General features: G+C 38.2%; 13 protein-coding genes across 13 annotated transcripts, besides 4 other annotated features; 7 read left to right on the forward strand and 6 right to left on the reverse strand.

Moving 5' to 3' along the window:
- Positions 1–847: a telomere (TEL15L; Telomeric region on the left arm of Chromosome XV; composed of an X element core sequence, X element combinatorial repeats, and a terminal stretch of telomeric repeats).
- Positions 585–740, forward strand: YOL166W-A (uncharacterized protein; the record flags this gene model as incomplete). Its single annotated transcript, NM_001184623.1, has 1 exon — positions 585–740. One exon carries the CDS (start codon positions 585–587, stop codon positions 738–740), a length of 156 nt encoding a protein of 51 aa, NP_878160.1.
- Positions 848–1,646: 799 nt separating the features above from the next.
- On the reverse strand, positions 1,647–2,078 carry AAD15 (putative aryl-alcohol dehydrogenase; the record flags this gene model as incomplete). Its single annotated transcript, NM_001183418.1, has 1 exon — positions 1,647–2,078. One exon carries the CDS (start codon positions 2,076–2,078, stop codon positions 1,647–1,649), a length of 432 nt encoding a protein of 143 aa, NP_014477.1.
- An 815-nt stretch (positions 2,079–2,893) lies between these two features.
- Positions 2,894–3,223: a long terminal repeat (Ty1 LTR).
- A 585-nt stretch (positions 3,224–3,808) lies between these two features.
- Positions 3,809–3,986: a long terminal repeat (Ty4 LTR).
- Positions 3,987–4,129: 143 nt separating this feature from the next.
- On the forward strand, positions 4,130–4,312 carry YOL164W-A (uncharacterized protein; the record flags this gene model as incomplete). The annotated part of the gene is made up of 1 exon (NM_001184575.1): positions 4,130–4,312. One exon carries the CDS (start codon positions 4,130–4,132, stop codon positions 4,310–4,312), a length of 183 nt encoding a protein of 60 aa, NP_878161.1.
- A 1,862-nt stretch (positions 4,313–6,174) lies between these two features.
- BDS1 (sulfuric ester hydrolase) lies at positions 6,175–8,115 on the forward strand (the record flags this gene model as incomplete). Its single annotated transcript, NM_001183417.1, has 1 exon — positions 6,175–8,115. The coding sequence occupies one exon, from the start codon at positions 6,175–6,177 to the stop codon at positions 8,113–8,115; it is 1,941 nt and encodes a 646-aa protein (NP_014478.1).
- A 1,481-nt stretch (positions 8,116–9,596) lies between these two features.
- Positions 9,597–10,106, forward strand: YOL163W (uncharacterized protein; the record flags this gene model as incomplete). The annotated part of the gene is made up of 1 exon (NM_001183416.1): positions 9,597–10,106. One exon carries the CDS (start codon positions 9,597–9,599, stop codon positions 10,104–10,106), a length of 510 nt encoding a protein of 169 aa, NP_014479.1.
- A 12-nt stretch (positions 10,107–10,118) lies between these two features.
- Positions 10,119–10,766, forward strand: YOL162W (uncharacterized protein; the record flags this gene model as incomplete). The annotated part of the gene is made up of 1 exon (NM_001183415.1): positions 10,119–10,766. One exon carries the CDS (start codon positions 10,119–10,121, stop codon positions 10,764–10,766), a length of 648 nt encoding a protein of 215 aa, NP_014480.1.
- A 782-nt stretch (positions 10,767–11,548) lies between these two features.
- On the reverse strand, positions 11,549–11,911 carry PAU20 (seripauperin PAU20; the record flags this gene model as incomplete). Its single annotated transcript, NM_001183414.1, has 1 exon — positions 11,549–11,911. The coding sequence occupies one exon, from the start codon at positions 11,909–11,911 to the stop codon at positions 11,549–11,551; it is 363 nt and encodes a 120-aa protein (NP_014481.1).
- A 2,401-nt stretch (positions 11,912–14,312) lies between these two features.
- Positions 14,313–14,654, forward strand: YOL160W (uncharacterized protein; the record flags this gene model as incomplete). Its single annotated transcript, NM_001348873.1, has 1 exon — positions 14,313–14,654. One exon carries the CDS (start codon positions 14,313–14,315, stop codon positions 14,652–14,654), a length of 342 nt encoding a protein of 113 aa, NP_001335811.1.
- A 578-nt stretch (positions 14,655–15,232) lies between these two features.
- Positions 15,233–15,505, reverse strand: YOL159C-A (uncharacterized protein; the record flags this gene model as incomplete). Its single annotated transcript, NM_001184493.1, has 1 exon — positions 15,233–15,505. One exon carries the CDS (start codon positions 15,503–15,505, stop codon positions 15,233–15,235), a length of 273 nt encoding a protein of 90 aa, NP_076909.1.
- A 1,775-nt stretch (positions 15,506–17,280) lies between these two features.
- On the reverse strand, positions 17,281–17,796 carry CSS3 (Css3p; the record flags this gene model as incomplete). The annotated part of the gene is made up of 1 exon (NM_001183412.1): positions 17,281–17,796. One exon carries the CDS (start codon positions 17,794–17,796, stop codon positions 17,281–17,283), a length of 516 nt encoding a protein of 171 aa, NP_014483.1.
- A 505-nt stretch (positions 17,797–18,301) lies between these two features.
- Positions 18,302–18,561: a long terminal repeat (Ty1 LTR).
- A 929-nt stretch (positions 18,562–19,490) lies between these two features.
- ENB1 (Enb1p) lies at positions 19,491–21,311 on the reverse strand (the record flags this gene model as incomplete). The annotated part of the gene is made up of 1 exon (NM_001183411.1): positions 19,491–21,311. The coding sequence occupies one exon, from the start codon at positions 21,309–21,311 to the stop codon at positions 19,491–19,493; it is 1,821 nt and encodes a 606-aa protein (NP_014484.1).
- Positions 21,312–22,524: 1,213 nt separating this feature from the next.
- IMA2 (oligo-1,6-glucosidase IMA2) lies at positions 22,525–24,294 on the reverse strand (the record flags this gene model as incomplete). The annotated part of the gene is made up of 1 exon (NM_001183410.1): positions 22,525–24,294. One exon carries the CDS (start codon positions 24,292–24,294, stop codon positions 22,525–22,527), a length of 1,770 nt encoding a protein of 589 aa, NP_014485.1.
- Positions 24,295–25,272: 978 nt separating this feature from the next.
- HXT11 (hexose transporter HXT11) lies at positions 25,273–26,976 on the forward strand (the record flags this gene model as incomplete). The annotated part of the gene is made up of 1 exon (NM_001183409.1): positions 25,273–26,976. One exon carries the CDS (start codon positions 25,273–25,275, stop codon positions 26,974–26,976), a length of 1,704 nt encoding a protein of 567 aa, NP_014486.1.
- Between the last annotated feature and the right edge of the window lie 60 nt (positions 26,977–27,036).

The raw sequence follows: 27,036 nt of genomic DNA on the forward strand, positions 1-27,036 counted from the left end.
ACACCACACCCACACCACACCCACACCCACACACCACACCCACACACACACACACACCACACCCACACACACCCACACACCACACCACACCCACACACCACCCACACACACACAACACTACCCTAATCTAACCCTGTCCAACCTGTCTCCAAACTTACCCTCCATTACCTTACCTCCCCACTCGTTACCCTGCCCCATTTAACCATACCACAGCGAACCACGATCCACATCTCTACTTCCTACCACCAACCCACCGTCCACCATAACCGTTACCCTCCAACTACCCATATCCTACTCCACTGCCACTTACCCTGCCATTCCTCTACCATCCATCATCTGGTACTCACTATACTGTTGTTCTACCCACCATATTGAAACGCTAACAAATGATCGTAAATAATACACATATACTTACCCTACCACTCCAATCCCACCACCACATGCCATACTCACCTTCACTTGTATATTGATATGCCATACGCCCACGGATGCTATAGTATATACCATCTCAAACTTACCCTACTTTCACATTCCACTCCATGGCCCATCTCTCACTAAATCAGTAAATATGCACCCACATCATTATGCACGGCGCTTGCCTCAGCGGTCTATACCCTTTGCCATTTACCCATAAATTCCATGATTATCTACATTTTAATATCTATATCTCATTTGGCGGCCCAAAATATTGTATAACTGCCCTTAATACATACGTTATACTATTTTACACCGTATACTAACCACTCAATTTATATACACTTATGTCAATGTTACAGAAAAATCACCACTAAAATCACCTAAACATAAAAATATTCTATTCTTCAACAATAATACATAAACACACTCAATTACGTATCAATACCACCATGACGTCATTAACGTATAAGTTCCTTAATATTACCATTTGCTTGAACGGATGCCATTTCAGAATATTACGTACTTATGCAGACCATACATTAGAATAATATGCCACCTTACTGTCGTAACATTCTTTATTCACTAAGTTATAATATAGTAGTGGCTCACATTCATGCGGGTGTAATGTTTATCTGTAATATCGCCGGGATTTTCCACCGTTATATGACATATATATATATATATATATATATAGGAATATGATATAATGTTATTCATTTTCTTGTTCTCTATCACCTTCGTCAAAGGGATGAAAGCATCTCTAAATATTATCATGTTTATGCTAAATCCTGCAATTGGGCCACTATGCAGTAATATTCCAATTATTGAAACTATATCAAGTCTTAACCAGGGCGTGCGGGCTACGTTAATATGCCTTCCGCTAGGAAGAATATGCGCGGATGTACTATACAGAACATGCATTTATGAACTGCACATACGCCGTTAAGTAGCAGCAAAGAAGATTGTATTTTGGTACAGTTGCAAGGTTAATACAAACCTCATGTGCATATATACATATTTATGCGCATATACACCTTGTCTGAATAATAATATGTCAAGGGCGGATGGAACTGCTATCTAATTTGTAAATACCATGCTGTAAAACCATAGGAACGTTTTGTAAGCTACATGTCGTTAAGAGCATAGCATCATTACCTCAATACATGACATTAATACCAGCAGTAACGTATTTACTGCTTTACTTGCGTAGTTGATTACTGAAAAATTATCTAAACATTATTCGTACCATATTTTTGAGTCAAGGAATTTAACACGATAAAAGTGTTAGGAAATCCGATGTCAAAAGGAACTACATTTTCCAAGTATTTTATATTGTCCGGCGTTAGATCGATACTGAGAGCCTTAATGTTCTCTTTGAGATCCTCAATTTTTCCTCCTTCAACCGACGGAAAAACATTTTTCGCCTTAGAGCGAACATAGGCAATAGCAATAGCAGTAACAGACTCAGTGCCATGTTCCTCAGCAACCTTGGCTAATGCTTCACTAATCTTGATTTCTGCATCTGTTTGTTCGGAGGCGCCAACGAAAGAACGAATACACTCTCCATTCTTCCTCCGTTCCTCCATTGCTTTTTTACTCTGAAATCTTCCACCTCCCATGACATCCCATGGGGCGAGGGCCATACCGAAATGCCTAGCCATTGGAATAATATCACGCTCAAAATCTCTGTTCAACACGTTCCAGGCTGAACTCGAAATTGCTTACTATGTTCTATCCGTCTAAAAATGGCCTTTTCTATGAATGACAATGGTCCTAGTATACTTCTTGATGTGTCTTCACAAGGAATACCATTAGCATAATTGCTAAAGTCAACAAGCGCCATGCCGTACAACGAAGCACAAAGTGCCCTGATATAGTGGTCATGTTGCGCCAGACTATGCGCAGCAAAAGGATAATCCAGAAATGTGACTAATCCTACTATAACTAGCATATCTTCGGCGTTCCATATCGACAGCGTAGTATTAACGACACCTTCAGGCACTTGTAAGGAATATCTAAGCCCAGTCCTTTCAAGTACAGGTTGCTGTTCGAAATTGAGCTTATGAGAGGAATTGAATCCATCAGAGTCGTTTGCTGCAACATTGGCAGATAAATCTGTTCTCTCTTCATATTCACACCGTAATGAATTTTGTTGGCATCGCGAGCAAGCAGGCCGCAGTTTATCACGTTTCCACTTAACCTTTTTTCACTGTGGTTGAATCCATGGCAGCATTTCAGCAGCCAATTTCTTGTACATGTGTTTTTCTACCGCTTACAGTAAGTATTAGTGAATAGGATTATTAGTAATGGTGTCAAAATCTCATTCTCAATGATTTGTAATAATGAGTGTAATAGAGATCTGCACGGATCTTGAATAGAAAATCTTCTGAATTCAAAAAGTTGAAGAATATACGCTTTATTATGTAAATTTTATTCTTCAGTTTATTTCAAACCATTAAATCTTCTTCTTTGATGGTGAGAATTGGGTGAATTTTGAGAGAATTGTTGGGATTCCATTGTTGATAAAGGCTATAATATTAGGTACACAGAATATACTAGAAGTTCTCCTCGAGGATACAGGAATCCTCAAAATGGAATCCATATTTCTGCATACTAATATTACGATTATTCCTCATTCCGTTTTATATGTTTCATTATCCTATTACATTATCACTCCTTGTATTTCATTTTCCATTAGATTGGACGACTGTTTCTCAATCTTTATGTCATCCTCTTACACCGCACGTGATAATATACTACTAAGTATATGACACTAAATAGTTGATATTGGAATTTCGTTCCAACATCAATACCTCTAGAATTTCCATTTTGCGTTGGCTAACGGTAGTAACTATCCTGATGTTGATCCTAGTTTTGAAATCTCCAAAAGCAATTGTCTTCGACTGAGGCAGCAATTAGTACTTCTCTAAAAGGGTCAGGCGACTCCAAATAGCACTTTTTGTGTTCAATCACCTCCCAATATGCATTGTAGAATTTACTGCGCATATCTGAAGAAAGAGAACTATCGAAGAACAAAACAAAACGATAAGCCAATCATCCGTCCGACATGCTCGCTTAACTAGTCAACTTTGAAACAGAAGAGAACGAATGTCAATTTTAATGTTAATTACATGTCTACAAAGGAAACGAACAGTGCAAAAAGTCATACAACGGCCCAATTGGCCTCTATTTTGATCACGCATGCAATTGCACATAACATTGCCGTTAGAATATAGTGTCCTATTATTCTTCATAAGTAATAAGTGATTATATGGAGTAATCAGGCGTGTTGTGTCATTGATGTTTCAGGATAGAGAATGATATGTGACTATGCGCTAATGTGGACACAGTAAAGACAAAAGTTCATTACCTGGAAGATTAACTGGACGTTTACGTATATAAAGATATCTGTCCCTTCATTAAGACTATAGTAAATGGTGTTATCATTATTAAACTGTCATGTTTAATATGACCAATTGGCTTGTGTTTTATGTACTCCTCTTTTAGAGTATAAGAAAATCTGCTTTTATACTTAAATAATACTACAACTTAACTACCAATTATCAACAATAAGAGAATGTGCTACCCTGAGTGAGTGTATGAGAATGCTGATAATTGCCACAGTTTCTTTTTATGTTCCTTCCTTTTTTTCTAAGGATGTTTATTGTAGCAAATATAAATATATAGCTCAATAAAGAAATACAAAGCTCCTATGTTTGCTAAGCTTTATCGCGGTCTTACTTACGTTACCAACAAAATTCTATCTACATTGCTATCACATCATTCCATACATTATTGCATAAATTCCTTTAAGCCGACTACATTGGCAATTATAATTCTTCTACACCCCTGTTGCCGTTGTAATGTTTACATTATTAGATGCATCCACCATTAAGACAAATTGGGCTGCAAACTCTTGGAAATATTCGGCGAAGTTACGGCAGAACGGGTGATTAATTGTTTTATTGTTCCAGGAGACTTTTCTCATTCCCTAAAAACATGATTATTACACAGCTTTGATCTAGAGCCGGTATTCGAACTAGTCAGACCATTTTTCACGAAATATAACAATATAGCCGCTGCTGCTGGCAATAACTATTGTGTCTTGACGTTTTAACAGCTGATAACCGCCATTTTTGGTGCTACCGCTAAAATCCTTTCGCGTATACAAAAAGAACCTTCTTGACTTACGTCAGATTTCTCATCAAGCAAAAATTAGCCGGTAACAATATCACCCAAAAGGTTCTTTTATATAAGAATTAGGGGTGGTTTTTTGGGACAACGGCTAGTATAGCAAACGTAGTAGCTAATATCGGACGTAGCGGTAGCTTCCTTTTAGATCCCTCTTTGTAGTGTCGCATGCTTGAGTGGTGCCACATCTAATAGCAAACACATGCCGACCCACTATAGTACTATAGAAGAAATACCTGCCGTTCACAACTTATTTGTTGTTGTAGATTGCGTTTATTCATTCGATTCTGATAGCGCCGGAATACTTACGTAAACATCAATCCATAAACTCCCTTGAGAGTAACTTATACTCCCTTTTAGCAAGGAACTGCTGTCGCCAAGTAGTGCTCTTTTAGGCGATGTAATCTCACCAATGGCAAGTAGTTAGGTAAGGATACGGGGATATGGGACGTATACGACTGGTAGCAGGATGTGTGAATGCTCCTCTGACGTTTTATTAATGGAGTCCACTACGTGGAATTAACTAATCGTTATGACTAGAACGTTGACAGAAATCTTGCGTTCAGTGTTGGAACAGCTATGAAAACACCTTCAGTCAAATTCGATCCTGGTCACTACGTGTTTTTCTTTCTTGGGCTGAGCATACACACTTTACTCGGCGTATCTCGGTAATCCTCCTTGCTAAAGTAACAGTCAGTATACTGTACTATTAACCCTACTGCACGGCAGGTAGTATGCAAAATACTAAATACACGAGGTAATGTCGCTTCCAATTGAAAAGGTTCTGTTTTCAAGATCAGTGCTTCCCCCAACGGGGAATGTCTCGCGGCTCTTGCTAGCATGAACCCTGAGTTGCGAAACGAAACTTTCTTATTAAGAGATTACAAACCATTAAAATAATTAATAAAAAATTTATGTATAACCTTCACTTGTGAGTACTACACTTCATTATTAGTCACCAATATATATGTCCATTCTGACAGCATTTAGAGTCTCGAGACCTCGGCTAGAACCTATATTAGTTATACAAGGCCACCAACTCATTCTAATCATGCGTCCCGTAAATCTATCAGTATTCTTGTGAACGTTTTTTACTTGGGAAGAAGTAGGTTCAATTTGTTCTTAGCATTCCCTAATCTTACTTCATGCCGATTACTATCTTAACTTTTTTTCCGATGACTTACGAGGTGAGCGTACCAACTAAGCATATGAACACGGAAGTGTGGCTTCTTCAACGCGACGTTACAAAAAGATATGATATCATTCCCTGTCCTTTCTTATGTATATTACAGCAATTTTGGACATTCTCTCCACTAACGAAGTGACATCATGGTAAATTCATTACGAGGATAAAACCATCGTGCTTACGGTGGCTTTCGTTTTAAAACTGTATATTTGTGTATGTTTGCCACAGTAATGTAAAGTGATTATAAAAAGCAGCTTATATTCACTCCTATTACGTTGCTTGCACAAATTAATGACAATTTTTAAGGCCCAGCAATTCATAAGTGAATTCTCCACCAGGATCAAATCGAAAAACATCACTGTCTCACTAAACAACCGGATATGATTGGTGCCTTTAAGAGGAACCGTGGAAGTTCTCAGTCTTTTGCGAAGGAATGTCAACCTTCTACGTTAAAAGCCAACCTTGAAGTGGCAAAAGAACTTCCATTCTCAGATCGTCGCGATTTCGAGGATGCCACTCAAGGTTACATCGGCTCCTTATCTGATGAGCAAATAATCGGCCCTGACGGCGGTGTAGTATGGTGTATGAAATCTTATGGCTTTTTGGAGCCTGAGACGCCCGCAAATACTGTTAACCCTAGCTTGTGGAGACAAGCGCAGCTGAATGCCATTCATGGCCTATTTAAAATCACTGACAACGTTTACCAGGTTAGAGGACTAGATATCTCTAATATGACTATAATCGAAGGTAATACTTCTTTGATAATCATTGATACGCTTTTTACCACAGAGACTGCCCAAGAGTCGCTTAAACTTTACTATAGACATCGTCCTCAGAAACCTGTGCGTACCGTAATATATACGCATAGCCATTCGGACCACTATGGAGGAGTTAAAGGAATTGTCAAGGAAGCAGATGTGAAATCCGGAGAGGTGCAAATAATAGCCCCAGTTGGCTTCATGGAAAGTGTTGTAGCAGAAAACATTCTGGCAGGGAATGCGATGCATCGACGTTCCCAATATCAGTTTGGTATGTTACTTTCTCCCAGTGTTAAGGGTCATGTTGATTGTGGGATAGGGAAAGCTGCCTCTCACGGAACAGTTACACTGATTGCACCAACTATTATTATAGAAGAGCCCGTCGAAGAACGGACAATTGATGGTGTAGATTTTGTTTTTCAGCTTGCACCTGGATCGGAAGCGCCTTCGGAAATGCTCATTTATATGCCACAACAGCGTGTGCTCAACATGGCAGAAGATGTGACACATCATATGCATAACTTGTATGCTCTTCGAGGTGTTGAAGTACGCGACGGCAACCAATGGGCTAAATACATCGATGCAGCTCGAGTTGCTTTCGGTAGCAAAACGGACGTTTTAATTGCCCAGCATCACTGGCCCACTACAGGGCAAATGCGGATCAATGAATTGCTGAAGAAGCAGCGGGATATGTATAAATTCATTCATGACCAAACACTTCGATTGCTTAATCAGGGATATACCAGTAGAGATATCGCCGAAACTCTTCGTATGCCATCCAGTCTTGAGCAAGAATGGTCAACACGAGGTTACTACGGCACTTTGAGTCACAATGTAAAGGCTGTGTATCAAAAATACCTGGGGTGGTATGATGCAAATCCGGCTAACCTAAACCCTTTGCCACCCGTAGCCTATGCAAAGAAAGCAGTCGAGTATATGGGCGGCGCTGATGCTGTATTGGCACGGGCTTATAAAGATTTCCAGAAAGGAGAGTTTCGTTGGGTTGCAAGCGTTGTTAATCAATTGGTTTTCGCTGACCCAAATAACCATCAAGCTCGTGAGCTCTGTGCTGACGCATTGGAACAGCTGGGGTATCAAGCAGAAGCCAGCACGTGGCGCAACGCTTACCTTGTAGGCGCCATGGAGTTGCGCCAAGGTGTACCAAAAAGACGAAGTACTGGTAAGCGCAACAATATTGCCGTTTTGAATAACGAAATGTTTTTTGACTTTCTTGCTGTGAGATTGAACGCTACGAAAGCAGAAGGTAAAATTATCGTTAGTAATTGGTGTTTCATTAATTCAAATGAACGGTTCGTGATCACTCTCGAAAACTGTGCCCTGACCTACATTCAGGGCTGGCAGACAGATGCAGATGCAACAATTACTCTCAAAAGAACTACATTTGAAGCTTTATTGGCCAATGAAATTACTATGGTTGATTTTTTAAGATCAAAAGAAGTCGAAATAGAGGGTAATCGACTCAGAATTGAAGAGCTGTTGAAGTTGTTTGACGACTTCGACCAGTCCTTTCCCGTCGTTGAGCCTATGGGGGGAAGCACTTGAATATATTATCAGAAATCGGCGAGAAACTTGATTTTTAGATGCCAACTTTTTTATCCACTATATTATATAATTTTTCAATAGTATTTCTTCAATACGAGGCCTTTTGTGAAGAAGAGAAATCATTCCTGGCCCACTGATTATCATATACGATATCGAGAATGATATAAGTTATAAAGCTTGTAAAGTGTGGTTCGAGGTGTTATCGTATTTACTACAATTGGAAAAGTACGGATTAATATACAGTGAAACTAATGAATCAGAGTGTTTAAAAAAGGAAGACACAGTAATCTATAATACTTTGGTGGAGCTACAGGTTTCTATTTACAGTCACCTATACTTCCGAAGAGAGCTTTTCGTATATTCTGTTTTCCTAATAACATTTACTATTGTGAATTGAAATTTAAAGTTATCTCAAATTCAAATGAATCTGCCGTTTCGATTTACTTCGATAAAGTTTGCGTTCTTCAAAATGGTAGTTTCAGACCATCTACTTTCCATCACCTGGTTTTCATCGACATTCCAGCTAATAGTGGAAAGATAGATTCACACTAACGGTGGAATACAAACTCATAGTGATTACAACTGTTTCGGGCTTGTGGCGTATATTGTGGCGCGATGTAAGAGAATACTCAGAGGACCCTGCGCCACAAGCTAAGACAAAACAAAGAGAACTTATCTGGCAGCTCGCCGAGTTTCGGTGTTCTTTAGGGTGACGCTCACCGCTTGTCATTGTGAATAGACCACAATTTTCCTCCGATTTCTTCACAATGGCTCTGATGGAAAAGCCATCTGCTGAAGATAATATACTCACCTAGACTATTCAACAGCAATCGGGGTGTCATAGAGTTTTTTATCCATTACACAGATATGTAAATCTTTATTGACACTGCTGATAACCGAAGGCAGCCTGAGCCAATATACTTAGTATATAAACGTACTATTTCAGACACAAATTAATATAGCACTCTCTAAACACTTTGTTTCGTATTTATGTTTGAGTACAAGCCTGAAAAAGCCTCTGTAGAAACTACAGTTACTCAGTTAGAGGAGTCCCTTTCTGATAAACCTCTCTATTCATTGGTGAACATTCCCAATACCGACAACTCTCTGGAAAGCCTGAAAACCCCTTTTTAAATCCTGCTGTGGAAAAGTATTATAGACAGTTGTACGAGTCCACTAAGTATGAATGTCTTGAAAGATTTGATACAACATTTGAATGGACTAAGAAAGAAGAATAAAAAGTAGTGAGAAAGTTAGACTGGCATGTTACTCCCCTTTCATGTTTCCTATTTGTGGCCTTGCAGATTGATCGAGGTAATTTGTCACAAGCGGTCGCCGATAACTTATTGCATGATTTGGGTTTAAATGCTAACAATTATAACGTTGGAAACACCATATTCTACTTGACTTTCTTGTGTGCAGAATTACCCTCACAACTCATTTCGAAGAAACTAGGAGCTGATAGTTGGATTCCTCTGCAAATGATAGCGTGGTCCCTAGTGGCTACGTTGCAATGCAAAATGACAGGGAAGAGTTCTTTCTATACATGTAGAGCACTTATGGGCCTATTTGAAGGTGGTTTTGTGGCTGATTTGGTTCTCTGGATGTCGTACTTCTACAGCTCTTCAGAATTGTCAATAAGACTGTCGTTCTTCTGGGTGACACTATCTCTAACACAAATCATCACTTCAATTGTGGCCTTCGGGGTTTTTCACATGAGAGGGATAGGTGGCATGGCAGGGTGGCAATGGCTTTTTTTGATAGAAAGAATTTTCACTTTAGTCATCGGTATCAGTGCATACTTCTTGATGGTACCCTCCGTAGTTCAAACGAAGAAACCTTGGAGCAAGAAAGGATGGTTCACTGAGAGGGAAGAAAAAATCATCGTAAACAAGATTCTGAGAGATGATCCGACAAAAGGGGATATGAACAATAGGCAAGGTATGTCACTTAAAATGTTATGGCAGGGGATAACAGATTACTATATATAGCCTATCTACTTGATGGGCCTTTTGGCTTATATCCCTACGAACGTTTTGGCCACATACCTGACTTTGGTATTGAGAAGTATCGGTTTCACAACCTTTCAAGCCAACCTGCTAGCTATTCCTAACTTTGTTCTTCATATTCTCCTGCTGTTTGGTTTAACATGGTCGACAGAAAAATGTAATAACAGGCTAGGTTTGAGTCTGTTACAACCGTTGTACACTGTTCCTCTTCTTGCAGTTCTTCGCTTTTGGAAAGGTACAATGTTTAATAAATGGGGAACTTATGCAATTATTACCTTAATATTAGATAATCCGTATATCCATGCAATTTGTGTATCCTTGTGTTCTAGAAACTCCCAATCAGTTAAAACAAGAACAGTATCTACTTGCTTGTACAATATGTTCGTGCAAGCAGGTCTCATCATATCCTCAAACATTTATGCGAAAAGCGATGCCCCACTCTATCGTAAGGGAAATGGAGTTCTTTTTGGTTTGGCACTTTTTATGTTTCCAATATTAATTGGTAGCAAATTGATTTATGTCTATATCAACAAGCAGAGGGATAAGAGGTGGAATGCAATGTCAGAAGAGGAAAAAGACCACTATCTAAGTACTACTAGTGATGCTGGTTCACGTAGACTCGATTTTAGATTCTATCACTGAACTATGTAGAAATATGGATACAATCTCCATGTTATGTATTTTTTAAGTTTGTGAATCATTTTTTTCATTTAATGTTCTATACTATTTTCAATAAGATGGATTAAGGACTTATATTTACCCTATTGCCGTTGGTGTTTATGAACTAATCACTCTTTTTCCTTAATTATATGTTTAGGTGATTGCTTAGGTTTGTTTAGGGTATGATGAGCTTATTCACTATATTGTTGAGTTAAATATTCGAGATTTGAAATTTATAATTTGCTATAAATCTTGGTTTTCTTGGTCGGTTCCACAAAAAACTGTGCCAACCCAAAAATTTTGATATTTTACGTGTCGAAAAATGAGGGTCTCTAAATGAGAGTCTGATACCATGACTTGTAGCTCGCACTGCCCTGATCTGCAATCATGTTCTTAGAAGTGACGCATATTCTATACGGCCCGACGCGACGCGCCAAAAAATGAAAAAAGAAGCAGCGACTCATTTTTATGGAAGGACAAAGTGCTGCGAAGTCATACGCTTCCAATTTCATTGTTGTTTATTGGACATACTCTGTTAGCTTTATTACCGTCCACGCTTTTTCTACAATAGTGTAAAATTTCTTTCTATGTTTATCATATTCATAAAATGCTTCACGAACACCGTCATTGATCAAATATGTTTATAATATTAATATACATTTATATAATCAACGGTATTTATATCATCAAAAAAAGTAGTTTTTTATTTTATTTTTCATTACTTTTCACTGTCTATGGATTTTCATTCGTAAAGGCATCAGTCTCTAGTTTGCGATAGTGTAGATACCATCTTTGGATAGAGCCTTGGAGATAGCTGGCTTTAATCTGGTGGAGTACCATGGGACACCGGTGATCATTCTGGTGACTTGGTCTGGGGAAATACCAGTCAACATGGTGGTGAAGTCACCGTAGTTGAAAACGGCTTCAGCAACTTCGACTGGGTAGGTTTCAGTTGGGTGGGCGGCTTGGAACATGTAGTATTGGGCCAAGTGAGCTCTGATATCAGAGACGTAGACACCCAATTCCACCAAGTTGACTCTTTCGTCAGATTGAGCTAGAGTGGTGGTTGCGGAAGCACCAGCAGCGATGGCGGCGACACCAGCAGCGATTGAAGTTAATTTGACCATTATATTTGTTTTGTTTTTTAGTGCTGATATGAGCTTAACAGGAAAGAAAGGAATAAAAAAATATTCTCAAAGACATACAGTTGAAGCAGCTCTATTTATACCCATGCCTTCATCAGTCATCACTACTTAAACGATTTGTTAACAGATGCTCATTTATCACTTCACACCTTTCATGTTTCATCTTTCGCACCATCTTCATCATTAAAAATAAGATGCACTTGTTCCTGAACGAGGCATGCATATATCATGAATTTCTTATGCGAAGGTATTGTTCTATGGTGCCTATGTGTATTCGTATGTGGGGGAAGTGAGAATGCCAATTGTAGGGGTGTCGAGATGTGCCTTGAAAAAACCCTTTTCGCGTGCCTGTGATGCTTCCATTTTGGTCAAAAAAAGAACGTCTGAATTGAACGCTCATTCAGAAGCTTATTGTCTAAGCCTTTATTCGGTGTTTTCTAAACGATCTCCATGGAAGAAATATTTCTATCTCTTGAAATCCGTACAAGATATCAGACGTGTGTCGGGAGTCGTATACTGTTGGGGTCTGCAAATCTGTGAACTCTCGGCGATTATCTTGGTGCAATTACGTAATTGTAGCCGCTGAAGGCGGATGGTATTGACAGAAGTTGATATTCAAAGAATCGTGTATGATAAAAATAAAACTGTAACCATTTCTTAGTGGCAGAATTAACTCTACACAGAGGGAAATATTTGATTCCGAGATGCAATCCCCCTTTTCTAGCCAGATATGAAGGAGAAAAGTGAAACGGCAATAGATAGCGCTACTTTATTTTATTCTATTTTAAAAAAGTTCTCCAGGAGAAATACATTAATTATTGATACTCCTTGTAGCTTCTACGTCAAAAGAAATGTCTCTATCTTTATGGTAACGGCTCACCGTCAGAGCTCAATTGTGCTTCTTGAATGTATTTCCAAAGTTCAACGTTTAATGATCTAGGCGACAGGGATTTCTTTGAGAACAAAAGGCCACGAAAGCTCCGTTCAAAGAATGCCTGACAACCAGCCCCACTATAGAGAAACTCTTTTTTTTTTCTAAACCCATGAAATACAGTTCCTTTTCCATACCAAAAAATGAGGAAAGAAGCATGTGTTGGGAGTCGCAGGCAGTCGTAGAGGTTTACAATTCTAACCATTTTGTGATTCGTTGTAAGTCACCGTTCCATGGTAAACGTATTCTTAATTCTGCTTTAAAAAACAGGCACATATGTTATCGCTCTGATTTTCGTCATCCAAAAACATATGATAGCAATAATTTACTACTCGTTGTTGTGTTGATATGGTTAAACCACTCCTTGGAAACACAGGCATAGAAAAAGTAGGACAGATTCTTCTTCATTATGATTTAACTTAACATAAACAGGGTTTTTTAAAAAGAATTTATTAATGTTGAAGATTTATATTGTATAACATTGGACGGTAGTCAGTATCGTTCAACTTATATAAAAATAATTAGAAATAAGTGAGACAAACATAGGTTTATTGGTATCTGTCAGACTAACGATAAACTTAAGGTTTTATGAGGTTTGAAGCTTTCAATGCGTAAAACGATCCCAAAAAATACAGAAATTTGTATTGCATTCAAACATCATATCTAAAAATAACCAAAACAATTTTAATTGTGAAACAGTCACTATTAGCAAATTGATCAAGAGTTTCGACTGTAGAGCTTATCACCAAGTCAGTTTAATTCTACCGGGTCTGTATATGTACAATCTGAAGGGAATTATTACTGACAAAATCGTCCTCTTTTTATCACACTTGGTCTTTCGTAGTCCACAAGAAATATATGATTTTACTATGTGGTACTTTTTAAGTGCAAAAGGTACACGGGAGCTGGACACTCGCATATTTTTATAAAACTCTCTGTAGTTCTAAGCTTCTGATAAGAGCATCAGTACATCTGTTTTTATCGTATTATAGACACGATTTGAAATCTTTAAACTTTATTCGATTAGTTGATCCTGATGATCATGGACCTTTACCATATGATCCAAAATAAAAATGAAAATTGAGTATAGAGGAATAAACAAACAAGTTATACGTCATAATAACTCAAGTAGAGATCAAAAAAAAAAAAAGAAAAAGAAAAAAAAAAACTTTACCTCATTGAGAACTCAGAATAGCTTGTATTTGATAGTCTTTTTATAAGAAGGATTTAAGAATTAAGACGAAGATAATCTTCCAATCAGCAATTTTATCAGTGTGTGGGTGGGCATTCTGCTAAATACTCTTCAAGAATAAACATGCATGCACCAAGAGCTTTAATCTGTTTCTTAATAGAAGAAGTACTGGTATTTTAAAAATTAGCAATTCTAAAAACATTACTATTAGACATAAGGGGGTGATTTCTTTCTTGCACGATTCTATATGACAGTTTTGTATGGAAAATATAGCATTCATTTGTCTTCAGAGCTGCACAAGAGGTATATACGGCTGCCAATTTTATAGCGCTACATTGGAAAATTATCATAACATATCATTTCCAATATTTCTATTGCAGACCACCTTATTTAATCACTGTATCTCTTTAAACTGGTCTAAAGCTGTGTTTAATCGTATTAAGAGGCGAAAGTACATGATGGAACTGAAAAAGCACTGTTACAATTACCAGGTGAGTAGGATAGGAAATCGGAAAAAAAATGGGTGCTTCTTTCTAAAAATGGCCAACAACAGAGTTTTCTCAGTCAAAAATAGCCCAAGATTATTGCTCTTCTTTATATAAGATTGAATAAGCCATCACATAGATGCGTGCTTTGGTGACTTTTTTTTCCAGCTTTTATTTTAATACGTTCTTGCTTGTATACTATCCCACTTTATATATATTACCTAAACTTTATTATTTAAAGCTCATCATGGTGGTCATGGCCACCGTAACATTGATTATTAAAGCAGCATCCACTCTCAAATCCCTCTTTTTGGACAGCGCGTTTGGATCCACACCACTCTTCACAGCAAACATGACCATTCTTCTCTGTGCACGTTTTAATGCATGAATAGCCCTTTCCACCGCAATTGTGTGCAGATGAATAGCCGAGCGATTTACCGCAATCAGTACAACCTCCAGTCGAGATACGATACCTTGCGTTAAGACACCCTTTTCCTCTTTTTAGCATTTCTTGGTTGACTTGTTGGCGAAGAAAAGAAAAGTCGGCGTCAAGAATATTAATTTTGGTAACGTTTGTATCAAAGCCAATGGTAGTACCATTGAATTCAGTTATGATTAGATTGATAGTACCATTGGTTTGCTGTAAGTTTACTGAGTCGACAACAGAGCTAGCATACGCATGAATCTCGGTCTGATTACTGTCGAGGGTTCCAGCATGAACGCAAGATTATACCGTCGCCAACAAGCTCATTAATATCGTGACCATGTTTTTTGAATTCATCTTCATAATACAAAAGTAATCTCTTATTTTCTAGTGTCCTTTTGGTGATATGTAAAGTATAACAATATATCTTCTCTTCAAACTGTGAAGGATTTAGAAACTTTATAAAGACAAAGTCGGAGAAATTCTCTTCACAATATACTGTATCCAGCCACTGCCCTGATAAATCGAGTTCACAGTATTGCATATGTGCAGTGATTCCACAAATGGTATTGGTTTGGTCCCAAACTCGACAAAACAAAGAAACTAGCAGCGTATATATAGTACTTATTCTATGGGGCTATTCATTTAATATTTAATCTGTCTGACCTGGCATTCTGCAAACTGTCGGTAGGAAATTACGCGATCAATAAAATTCCTGTTGATGGGAGGGAGAAGACAAGCGAACTCTACGCTTTAAGCAGAGCTGGTGGAAAAACACCATAATAATCCGAGGCAGCAGTTACGCTAAATGGAAAGAAATCGTTAAAAATAAGGGGCAGGCAGGTGTGCTGCTGAAAAGGTAAATGAAAACCAGTGAGTACACTTCTGCATGGATTTTTTTGGCAACAAATCAACGAAAAAAATACTCACAGCTTCCGAATAAGACGGCTTTCCATCAGTATTATTAGAGAATTATGTGGCTGTAACCTTGCTGTTTTTACACTCGTTCCAAGTAAAAAATGCTCATCTTACCATTTTAGATAGAAAAAAAAAATCCTACCTGCCATTTCTAGTCAGCAGAATCTTTACAACATATTGCGAATTTTCTTCAATATTGGTTTATTTTAAGTGTTTGATAGAGTTTGGAGTTCAATAATTTACGCTTGATGCTTAAGTTATTTTTAGTAATGGCACGATAATTAATGCTGTTGTTACTCCCTTATATGATACTACGCGGTAAATCATCATTATACGGAAACCTTTAGATATAGTGCTGTCAACTGGAATTATTATATGGGAAATAACAATTTGTGCATTTTGCATTGAACAGCTCAGGAGAAGAATTAAGTGTAAATTTGGGAGTTTGCTTTCAAATCACCGCCCTGAAAGTGAAGCAACAATCTTGAAGCCTGCTGTATTGGAAGCATTGGAATATACGTCACTCCCTGAACATCTTGAATCTTTTTTTTATTGCTAGCTACAGCTTCAGTTAATTTTGTCACCTTAGACTACCAATTGTTTTATTTTGTATCTTTGGTATGATAATCTTATTCCGTCTCGTATTATACTTGTCCTGTTATGATCTCTCGAAGCAAGTTCTAAGAACTTGTGAGTTTTATAATACTCCTAGGTTTAGCCACTTTCCAAAGATAGAGCAATCTTTTTGGAATTGAAATGTCAGAGGGATGATTCTGACGATAGACATTTTTCTGATGAACTGTTGCGTACGCACGCATAAAAACAGTATAACTTTAGGTGGTAGCGGTAGTGTCGACTTTTATTGGAATGAGAATTAACTATCATATATCGACTAGTATCCATAGTACGTGTATATTATCGTATACAACGTAAGAAAGACATAAATATTGAGAAACAGTCAACGATTTTAGTAGAGGTTGAAACGCGAGGCTTGATAATTTCATGGGATAATGAATGACGGTATATAAAATGAAAGAAGATGTAATAATATTCATTATCATTCAAACTTTATCTCAGCCCATCCTCATCTTTTTCAGTACTGTATGTGAACTCGTCCACAAACACCGTATAGCTACGTCCTCTTTCATTTTCAGGTATGTATCAGCTTCTTGCATCACGCCACCACTAGCACAACGAAAGTATACAATACAATGTCATTAACCCTAGATGCTGTTGTTCCTCGATGTTGTGTATACATACATTAACTCGAAAGTGCGATGTTAATGATGTCCCAGTGCTATATAATAAATCTACAAACTAAAAAATCTTGATCACATCAACCAAAAATGTATCTTACTGCTAAATGTGTCATAAAAGGGTTCCAGTATCCTTACTACACCATTATATAGAAGACTCTTTATAATTTCTTCCGTCAGAATAATTACTTATCAATAGATTGTTTAACGTAGGAGGAGTTGGATGAGCGCAAGCATTTGTTGAGTTATTCGCAACTGGATGAACATAATGTCCTTCTTCATCATATACACGCATTACCAAATCCATTATATCTGTACAATAATCAGTCTCAGAATTATATGGCTCAGGTCCGTTATAAGTCGATAGATCTAGGTTACTGTACTCATAAGAATCTGTAATAGCCTCCAACTCAACTAAGGTATCCCTATAAATCAAAGATTGCTGATCGCCGGGTTCAAACCGTCCCGTTCTAAGTGTTCTACCACTTTTATCAGAATAAATATCATAGTAAGATGCTTGGAATAGCCAGCATATTTGATTGTTTGTCATATTAGTTGGCAAGTTGAAAAATACTTGGTAACCGCTGGTGATATCAACATATGCGGAGCATAATGAGTACAATTGAGAAAAAATGCAAAATAAACCAAATAAGGGAACCATTTTTTACTAAGCCTCTCTACCCTTTTAAAAATGGTTTTGACTTCAAACGCTTAGGAAGCAAACATGCTACTGCTATTTTTTGTCCAAAATTTTTATCCTTTATAGTTAATGTTTTTAGATATTGCGCGGATCCATTTAAAAGCAATTTTAGTTTGGTTACATAATGTTCAGACATGTATTTTAAAAGGTTAAGCGGCGTGCCTTAAAGCATTTTACTCCCGAGTTTGATTGACTCGCTTATGTTCATAGGTATATTAAACAAGAATTATGGAGAAAACAGTCTTTAACGTGTATTTTTAAATCTATATACATAAACCGTAGGACGCGGCATTCGACTGCTTTGATAAGAATTCAAAAGTTAGTGTCCGGAAATCTATTTTTAGTAAAAGTAATAATGTTATTTGTACAGAGTATTGCAGAAGTTCTCTTTTAGAGTGTTATGAATTCATGAAATCGAATCTATAGCTTGCAATATAATCAATGCCATAATACTACTGTTGAAATAGAGAATTTGGTGAATAATTGGATAATTGTTAGGATTTTCATTATTATTGAAGGCTATAATATTAGGTATGCAGGATATGCTAGAAGTTCTCCTCAGATATATAGCAATTCATGAAGGATCGTCGATTATTCTATAGAATAGTATTATTACTTCACTTTCCATTTTATATGTTGTGATTCATTATCTTATTACATTCCTAATTCTTGAGTGTCAGCTTTCACTAAATTTCATGGCTGTTTCTCTATCTTTATGTCGCCTTCACTTATTTCTACACTCCTCAAGATTAAGTATCTAATTTTTGTAGGAAAACGACACTGCAAAGAGTGGATCAATATATAATAACATGTTTTAAATAAACGTCTACTTATGATGGAAAACATTAACTTGTGAGTTAGGATTTTTTGTATATGAGATATTTTAAAGAAAATTTAGTTCCAAAGGAGAAAATGACTTGCACAAAAATGACATGGGCAAAATACCTAATATTAAATGAGCTCTATCTACAATCCGTGCAGCTATACATACTTTCACGCTTGTTATACATTAATCAGCGAACCATTATAAGTATGGGGCCACTAATATTTCATATATTCTCTGATCTGAGACTGTTGGAGTCGATTTCTCGCACAATCAGCACTGGTTAAAATTTCGTGGGGTTACTGCTTCTTTTAAGTCGGTCAATGTTTTCTTCATTCTTTCGAACTTTGAATATTTTTTATGACGTCAATTATAAGAAGTATGAAAGTCAGGTTAGCAACAGCTAAAACTAAATAATAAAGGGCTCAAGCAGGCTTACGGCAGGTGGTGATTATATTTACACTACTAATTTTTTTTAATTCGTTTACGCTCTAGTAAAAGTTCTTCGCAACATTTTTTTTTATATTTCTTTATAAAAACTACGGGAAATGACAGGTGCGAATAATCTCATTGATTTTTGTATTGTCAAGCCCATTTAAGACTATAATATTGCTGAAATAAACGTAACAAACGTATGGATATTCACTTAGTTAGAAAAGAAAAATAAAATAAAACTAATTCGAACTTTTTGTTGTTTTTTATTTCAGACAACAATATTATACTGTTACACGCCATTATTGATTACTACTTACATTAACAGTGATTATTTCAAAGAGAATTCTAGTTCAGGAAAGAGCTTAACACTATATTTGTATCGCTAGTACTCTCCAGCTCAATATCCAATTACACGACGGAGCCATGATTGTTGTTTGATTTTGAGCTTCTCTTTCTCTCGTTCTTCTGCGGAAAGACTTTGCTTCTTGTTTACAGTAAAGCCACGCAAGAAAAAACAGAGAACAGCATTGAAAGCCGCAAACGAAATGGACACAATTATCAATAAGCGTTGAATCTTCGAATAGGATTCTATCATCTGAACACGAACCTCTGATCCAATAGGGTATTTTTTTAGATAATTGAGTGGTGATTTGTAGATTGCCATCCCTAAACTAGAGCCGAGTCGCTGTATCAACTCCTTTGCCAGACGCTGAGTCCATATAGCACCAGCGATGGAAGCACCTACTGCGTCTCCGATTTGATAAACGGACATTAGTAACCCAGTGACAGTTGCCATCTCATTGTGGGTGGTTGAAGCGTGCACTAGCGTCCACATAGGAAAACGTATCATACCACCAGCTATACCGACCACAATCTCAGCGCCAATAAGACCCGAAATCCCGTCATATACCACCCTGTATTTGTACAAAAGACCCATTCCGATGACACCAAGAAGCGACCCAGCGACTACAAAGACTTTCGGATGAGGATAGAAATGCAGCATAATGCCGACAACAATATTAGTGCATGACTGTAGAAAATTGTAAAGCTGAGCTATCCGCTGCGCACTTAATGTTGATTCTCCGAATGCTACCATTAACACGGTGACCAAATACTCTAACTCAATCTGCAAACCTAGACGCCATACAAATTCCATTAGCAATGCAACGTAGATGGTTGGATCACCTAGATATACTCGTGGGATAAATGGATTCTTAGCAAATTTTAATTCCCAAATTAGAAAGATAAAACCTAAGCAGCCACCAACCACAATCATTGCAATAATGTGACCCTCTCTCCATTTGGAGGTGGCTCCACCAGCTATTGTGAGAGGTAATAATACTAAAACTAAGAAAGCAGTGAAAAGAATGACTCCAATTAAGTTTATGTCATCCGCAAATTTCCAGAGCGTTTGACGCAGGGTCTGTCCTTTTTCTTTCAATTTTAATGGTGGTAACTTACCGCTGCGCCAGGAAATGTACTGAGCATACACATAGGGAAGGACCAATATTAGGGTGGAGATGGGCACAATGATGCAAAAAATTCCATAGCCCCAACGCCATTTATATGGTGCAACATTACCAGCAACTGAGCTAACAATATTTCCACTTACCCATGTGTTTATAATCACGGGAATCAGAAATATGTTCATCGCAAATGTACGATCTCTCAATCCAGACAGATCACCAGTCAGTGCTGTAGCAAGAAGACGAAATCCAGAATAACCGAACTGTTGTATAACAATACCTGCAAAAAGTCCGGAAAACGTTGGAGTAGCAGCAGAAATAATTTCTCCAATAGTATAGAGCACAAGCGCAAAAATCCAGCATTCTATACGTCCAAACCGATCAGATATACGTGCGTATGGCACTGCGACAACAGAGGCTACTATTGATTTGACGGTATTGATCGATCCTACTTGAGAATGCTTTCCAAAACTGTTAGCGGCATAGGTTTGTATTGATTGCGAAATCTGCCCTCCGAGTCCAGTACAGTAACCCTGCAAAAACAGAGCCACCAGTAGGGCGGTCTTGAGTGAACTAAACGTAACTCCAAAAGCTGTGAAAGAGCTGTAGTCAGACAAGACCTTGTTGACAGCGTCTATACGGCGCAAGCCAGACGTGGTAGACTTCTCAACATTGCTATCTGTCTTTTCGCTGTAGCAGACAGTGCTTTTATCGTCTAAATTGTCATTCCTAGAGTGATCAGTTTCCAGCATTTTCAGAGAGACATTCACGAGCACTTTTTTGCTATATTAGAGTTCTGCTAGGACCCAAACCATCATTTCAATTAAATAAGTCATCTCTATTATCCAAACATAGACCCTTCGCCACTCAAAAGCCACAGAGGGGTGCAATTGTAAGCCGTGGCAGCCTCTATAATAGTATACATTTGTATCACATTTGGGTGCAATAATTTAAACAGATTTTTGCAGTTGACTCAGGACTAAGGGCAATTCTTGCCCAAACTACGGAACCCTGTTTCTGATCCGAAGGGCTTATAATCCATAGAAACCCTTACATTTGCTCACTGAAAACCCTGTGTCCTTATTTGGTATATATGATGCGAGGATTAAACGAAAACGGAAAATTTTAGGTTTGAGGGTCCCATTAGTTCAACTAAAAAAGAAAAACGAAAAAAAAAAAAAACAAAGTCAAACCATAAAAAGTTTTGAACTACAGAAAATGTAGGCTTGTCTATTCTCCTGAATTTGACTTTTTTTTTTTCTAACTTTTTCACACCCCTTCATTAACTAATTAAAACTGTCGTAGAATTTCCCTTCATTTTTATTCAGCCATCCTCAGTTAGGAACGATTGATACAGCCTTCATTCGTCATTTCGTGACTTGCATGTTGGATTGGAAAATTTGCTGGCGGAGCAAAGTCAAGACGTTCAGAGGGAATAGTAAATGAGATTGTACGAACCGGTGAATATATTTTGCTGGCTAGATTTTAAATGGCCATTGTGTTATTGCTCTATCAACATAAAAGAAAGTATATGTGTTTTCAGAATCGTAAAATTTGTGACAAACTAAAAATCAGTATCTTCATAAAAGTAGTAGAGACATTTCATAGGTACGTTCCGCCCTTAGATAAATGTGGCTGCAGTTCATAATGCAGTGTGTAGTAGAGATGATTCTGTTGATCATAAACAATAATATATAATTTCACTAGTACTTGTTCTTATATGCACATAACTCGCCGTATTATCTGGCCAAATGAGCTATAGAGTAACCCTTCTCTCAGCATTATTATAATACAATACCAATGCAAGGACATATGGAAAATGCTACACAAAACTATACTTTAGTGTATTACATAACTCATACCGCACTACCAGATATATGTCGTTACTATTTAAAGTGCGGTATGTAACATAGATAAAAATAAGTATATGTATATGTATAAAAATCTTGTCGTCACAATCATCAATCATTCAGATATGTAAATTCTGCCCTCCCATGGCTTCAATGTTCTGGAAGACGCATCAACTTCGCTTCTTGGGTAGTTTCCGAATTCCAACTTAAACGACGAGCTATTGTTTGGAATCGTGAAGTCAATCGAATCAGAGCTGAAGTTCAAAGCAGCAAACAATGTTTTGTTGTCGTATTTCTTTGTGAAGCTGAACAGTTTCTTATTGTCCAAATCAATAAACTCAAAATCATATCCATATACAGTAATATCCTTGTGTGCCTTTCTAAATCTCAAGGCCTCCTTCCAGAAGTTCAAAACCGAGTTGGGATCCTTGGATTCGTCTTCAGCGTTAATTCCTTCCCTGAAAGACTCGTTCAAGTAAAACCATGGTTTAGCATTAGGACCAGAAAAACCAGCATTTGGCTCCTCACGAGACCATTGCATAGGTGTTCTAGCATGGTCTCTGGAAATAAGGGCAATTGCTTCCAAAAACCTCTTCATCTCCTTCGAGTTTTCTCCATGCTCTTCCTTGATCGCATCATAGTTATTTCTAACTTCGACATCCTCGTATTTTTCGATAGGCCAGTTCTTGAAATTGATTTCACCCAGTTCCTGTCCTTGGTACACATATAGAGTACCGCTCAGTGACACCAACAACACAGACAACAACTTACCAGAAATAACACGGTTCTTAGGAGAATCGTCACCAAATCTGGTAATTGAACGAGGTTGGTCGTGATTTTCCAGATAAATTGTTGACCAACAATCAGTTCCGTTAACGTATCTGAAAAGTTCAGCAAGGGCAACCTTCCAATCCTTTAGTTCATATGGGATCAAATTTTGACGGAACTTGGGCGAAGTCCCGACATCAGTGTGGGAAAAGTTGAATAACTCACTAAGTTCGTGTCTTGATGCACTTGTATACAACCTCTTGGTTTCATCAGTAGCATGTTGCATTTCACCAACTGTCATAATTTCTCTGCCATCCTTCACTCTGTTTCTGATGAACTTGTTCATTTCTTGATGAAACTCATGGATACGTGGTCCGTTCATTGTGAAAGGATCACTGGGTTGCCACTTTGAGTTTTCGTCAATCACAGGAGCGTCTGGTAGACCAGCAACCTTGGAGTACAAGCTTCCCACATCAATTCTAAAGCCGTCTACACCATGGTCTAACCAGTATCCAACGGCACTTTCGTAGATTGCCTTTCTACAGTCCTCATTCTCCCAATTCAAATCAGGTTGGGTGGAGCAAAACAAACGCAAGTAAAACTCTTGTGTCTTTTCATCGAACGTCCATGCAGAACCACCGAAGTAAGACCTCCAATTGTTTGGAGGAATTGGCTTGCCTTCGGCGTCATAACCCTTAGGAGGTCTCCAGAAGAACCAGTCACGTTTTGGATTGGTTTTTGAGGATCTGCTCTCTTTGAACCATTCATGTTCGCTCGAGCAATGGTTGATGACTAAGTCGGTGATAAATTTCATACCAAGCTTATGTGTCTTTTCGATCAAGGCAAAGCAGTCCTCGTTCGTACCGTAGGTTGGCCAGACCTTTTCGTAGTTGGCAATATCGTAACCCATATCATCTTGTGGCGAGTCGTAGAATGGTGAGATCCAAATGGCATCGGCACCAAGCTCTTTGATATACTCCAACTTGGAGGCAATACCCTTCATATCACCCCACCCATCGTTGTTGGAGTCTTTGAAACTTGCGGGATAAATTTGATAGATTGTGGCCTCTTTCCACCACTTGGGTTCTGTTTCTGGATGTGCAGAAGAAATAGTCATTGTACGTTGCTTTCTTTTCTTTATGAAAAAACTTTCACTTTTGTTTGTGTGTTTGGACTGGTGAATGGAACATATATTCTAGTACAGCTAATTCCTCGAGTGAAGAAGTCTTTCTTACTTATATATGTCTTTTACGTGCCTATGGACGTCTTACGAATGATCGAAAATAAGAAAAGAACAAAGTAAATTTAGGATCTGGAAGGAGTGCTGTATGTAAACGAAGCTTTCAGTTTTAGGTAATGTTTGCACAACCTACATGATATAACATGGTATGTTCTGCAAGAGCGTGCCTGGCCCTTGGCCCGTTATAGCAGATCATACCATCTGCAAGCAGACCCCATTATTGCACTGCCTCCGCAATCTTGCGTATACGTAGTCCCACGACAAAGTACGAAGCGTAAACTGACCTTGTTCAGTTCCCCACAAAAATTACATAACCATTTCTCCGCGGAATTACATAATCATTTCTCCGCGAAAATTACATAATCATTTCTCCGTGCGAGTTATAAGTGCTTTTCTCGTGCATCCCTTGGCACTTCACAAAACCTTCTTTTTCTTTTTTTTCTTTATTTCAGGGGAAATCAGTGCAAAACTAAAAAAGAAAGAAATTTTGTGAAATGTAAACTCCAGGTGTCAAAAAATAAATTATATCCGTGGAAAATCAGGCGTCGGAAATTGTAGATGAAACCGCCTCCTCCACAATAAATGCTGACCACACGAACAATGCATACACTCGGACACCTTCGTTCAAAGTATCAGTAGCAGTTCGACACACCGTATACTACTTAGCTCTTAAGGTCTAGGCTCATCTTTCTCAGTTCCTCTTTTTCGCTAATTAAAGGTATATAATGTCACAGTTGTGTAACTAGAGAAGAGCACACTTGTTCCTATCTTTTTCTTCTTCTTTTTTTGGTATGAGTTGAAAAAAATAATCATTGCACAATTTAGTTCTAAACGCTTTTGTTATTACTCAATATCATGTCAGGTGTTAATAATACATCCGCAAATGAGTTATCTACTACCATGTCTAACTCTAACTCAGCAGTAGGCGCTCCCTCTGTTAAGACTGAACACGGTGACTCTAAAAATTCCCTTAACCTAGATGCCAATGAGCCACCTATTGACTTACCTCAAAAACCCCTCTCTGCGTATACCACCGTCGCAATCCTGTGTTTGATGATTGCATTTGGCGGCTTCATCTTTGGTTGGGATACCGGTACCATTTCTGGTTTTGTTAACCTTTCTGATTTCATCAGAAGGTTCGGTCAAAAAAATGACAAGGGAACCTACTACTTATCGAAAGTAAGAATGGGTTTGATCGTCTCAATATTCAACATTGGCTGCGCCATAGGCGGAATTGTCTTGTCAAAAGTCGGTGATATATATGGTCGTCGTATTGGATTGATTACAGTTACTGCCATTTACGTTGTAGGCATCCTAATCCAAATAACTTCCATAAACAAGTGGTACCAATACTTCATTGGAAGAATTATTTCTGGCCTAGGAGTGGGAGGCATTGCTGTCCTTTCCCCAATGTTGATATCTGAAGTTGCTCCCAAACATATCAGAGGAACTCTGGTCCAATTGTACCAGCTGATGGGTACGATGGGTATTTTTCTAGGATACTGTACCAATTACGGTACCAAGAACTATCACAACGCCACTCAATGGAGAGTCGGCCTTGGTCTTTGCTTTGCCTGGGCTACATTCATGGTTAGTGGAATGATGTTTGTACCAGAATCACCACGTTACCTGATTGAGGTTGGTAAAGATGAGGAAGCGAAACGTTCACTATCGAAATCCAACAAAGTCTCAGTTGACGATCCAGCCTTGCTAGTTGAATATGACACTATAAAGGCAGGAATTGAACTTGAAAAGCTGGCAGGTAACGCATCATGGTCTGAACTACTCTCCACTAAAACAAAGGTCTTTCAGCGTGTTCTCATGGGAGTGATGATCCAATCGCTGCAGCAATTAACCGGTGACAACTACTTCTTTTACTACGGTACCACCATCTTCAAATCTGTCGGTCTAAAGGACTCCTTTCAGACTTCGATCATTATCGGTGTGGTTAATTTTTTCTCTTCATTCATAGCGGTATACACCATTGAGAGGTTTGGACGCCGTACGTGTCTATTGTGGGGTGCTGCTTCTATGCTATGCTGCTTTGCTGTGTTTGCCTCCGTCGGTGTGACAAAGTTGTGGCCTCAAGGAAGCAGTCACCAAGACATTACTTCTCAGGGCGCCGGTAACTGTATGATTGTGTTTACTATGTTCTTCATTTTTTCGTTCGCCACCACTTGGGCAGGCGGCTGTTACGTTATTGTCTCAGAGACGTTTCCTCTTAGGGTCAAATCAAGAGGAATGGCAATCGCAACAGCTGCAAACTGGATGTGGGGTTTCCTGATTAGTTTCTTTACCCCATTCATTACCGGGGCAATCAACTTTTACTACGGTTACGTATTCTTAGGCTGTCTGGTTTTTGCATACTTTTATGTCTTTTTCTTTGTCCCAGAAACAAAAGGCCTGACACTGGAGGAGGTGAATACTATGTGGCTGGAAGGTGTGCCAGCATGGAAATCGGCCTCATGGGTGCCACCGGAGAGAAGAACCGCAGATTACGATGCTGATGCAATAGATCATGACAATAGACCAATTTACAAGAGGTTCTTTTCCAGCTGATCTTCTAGTTTTCGGTAAATTGGTAAAAAAGCAAAAAAAAAAATTGACGAAACTAATTCT

Source organism: Saccharomyces cerevisiae, chromosome XV (genome assembly GCF_000146045.2).
Source record: "Saccharomyces cerevisiae S288C chromosome XV, complete sequence".
Classification (NCBI taxonomy): Eukaryota; Fungi; Ascomycota; class Saccharomycetes; order Saccharomycetales; family Saccharomycetaceae; genus Saccharomyces; species Saccharomyces cerevisiae.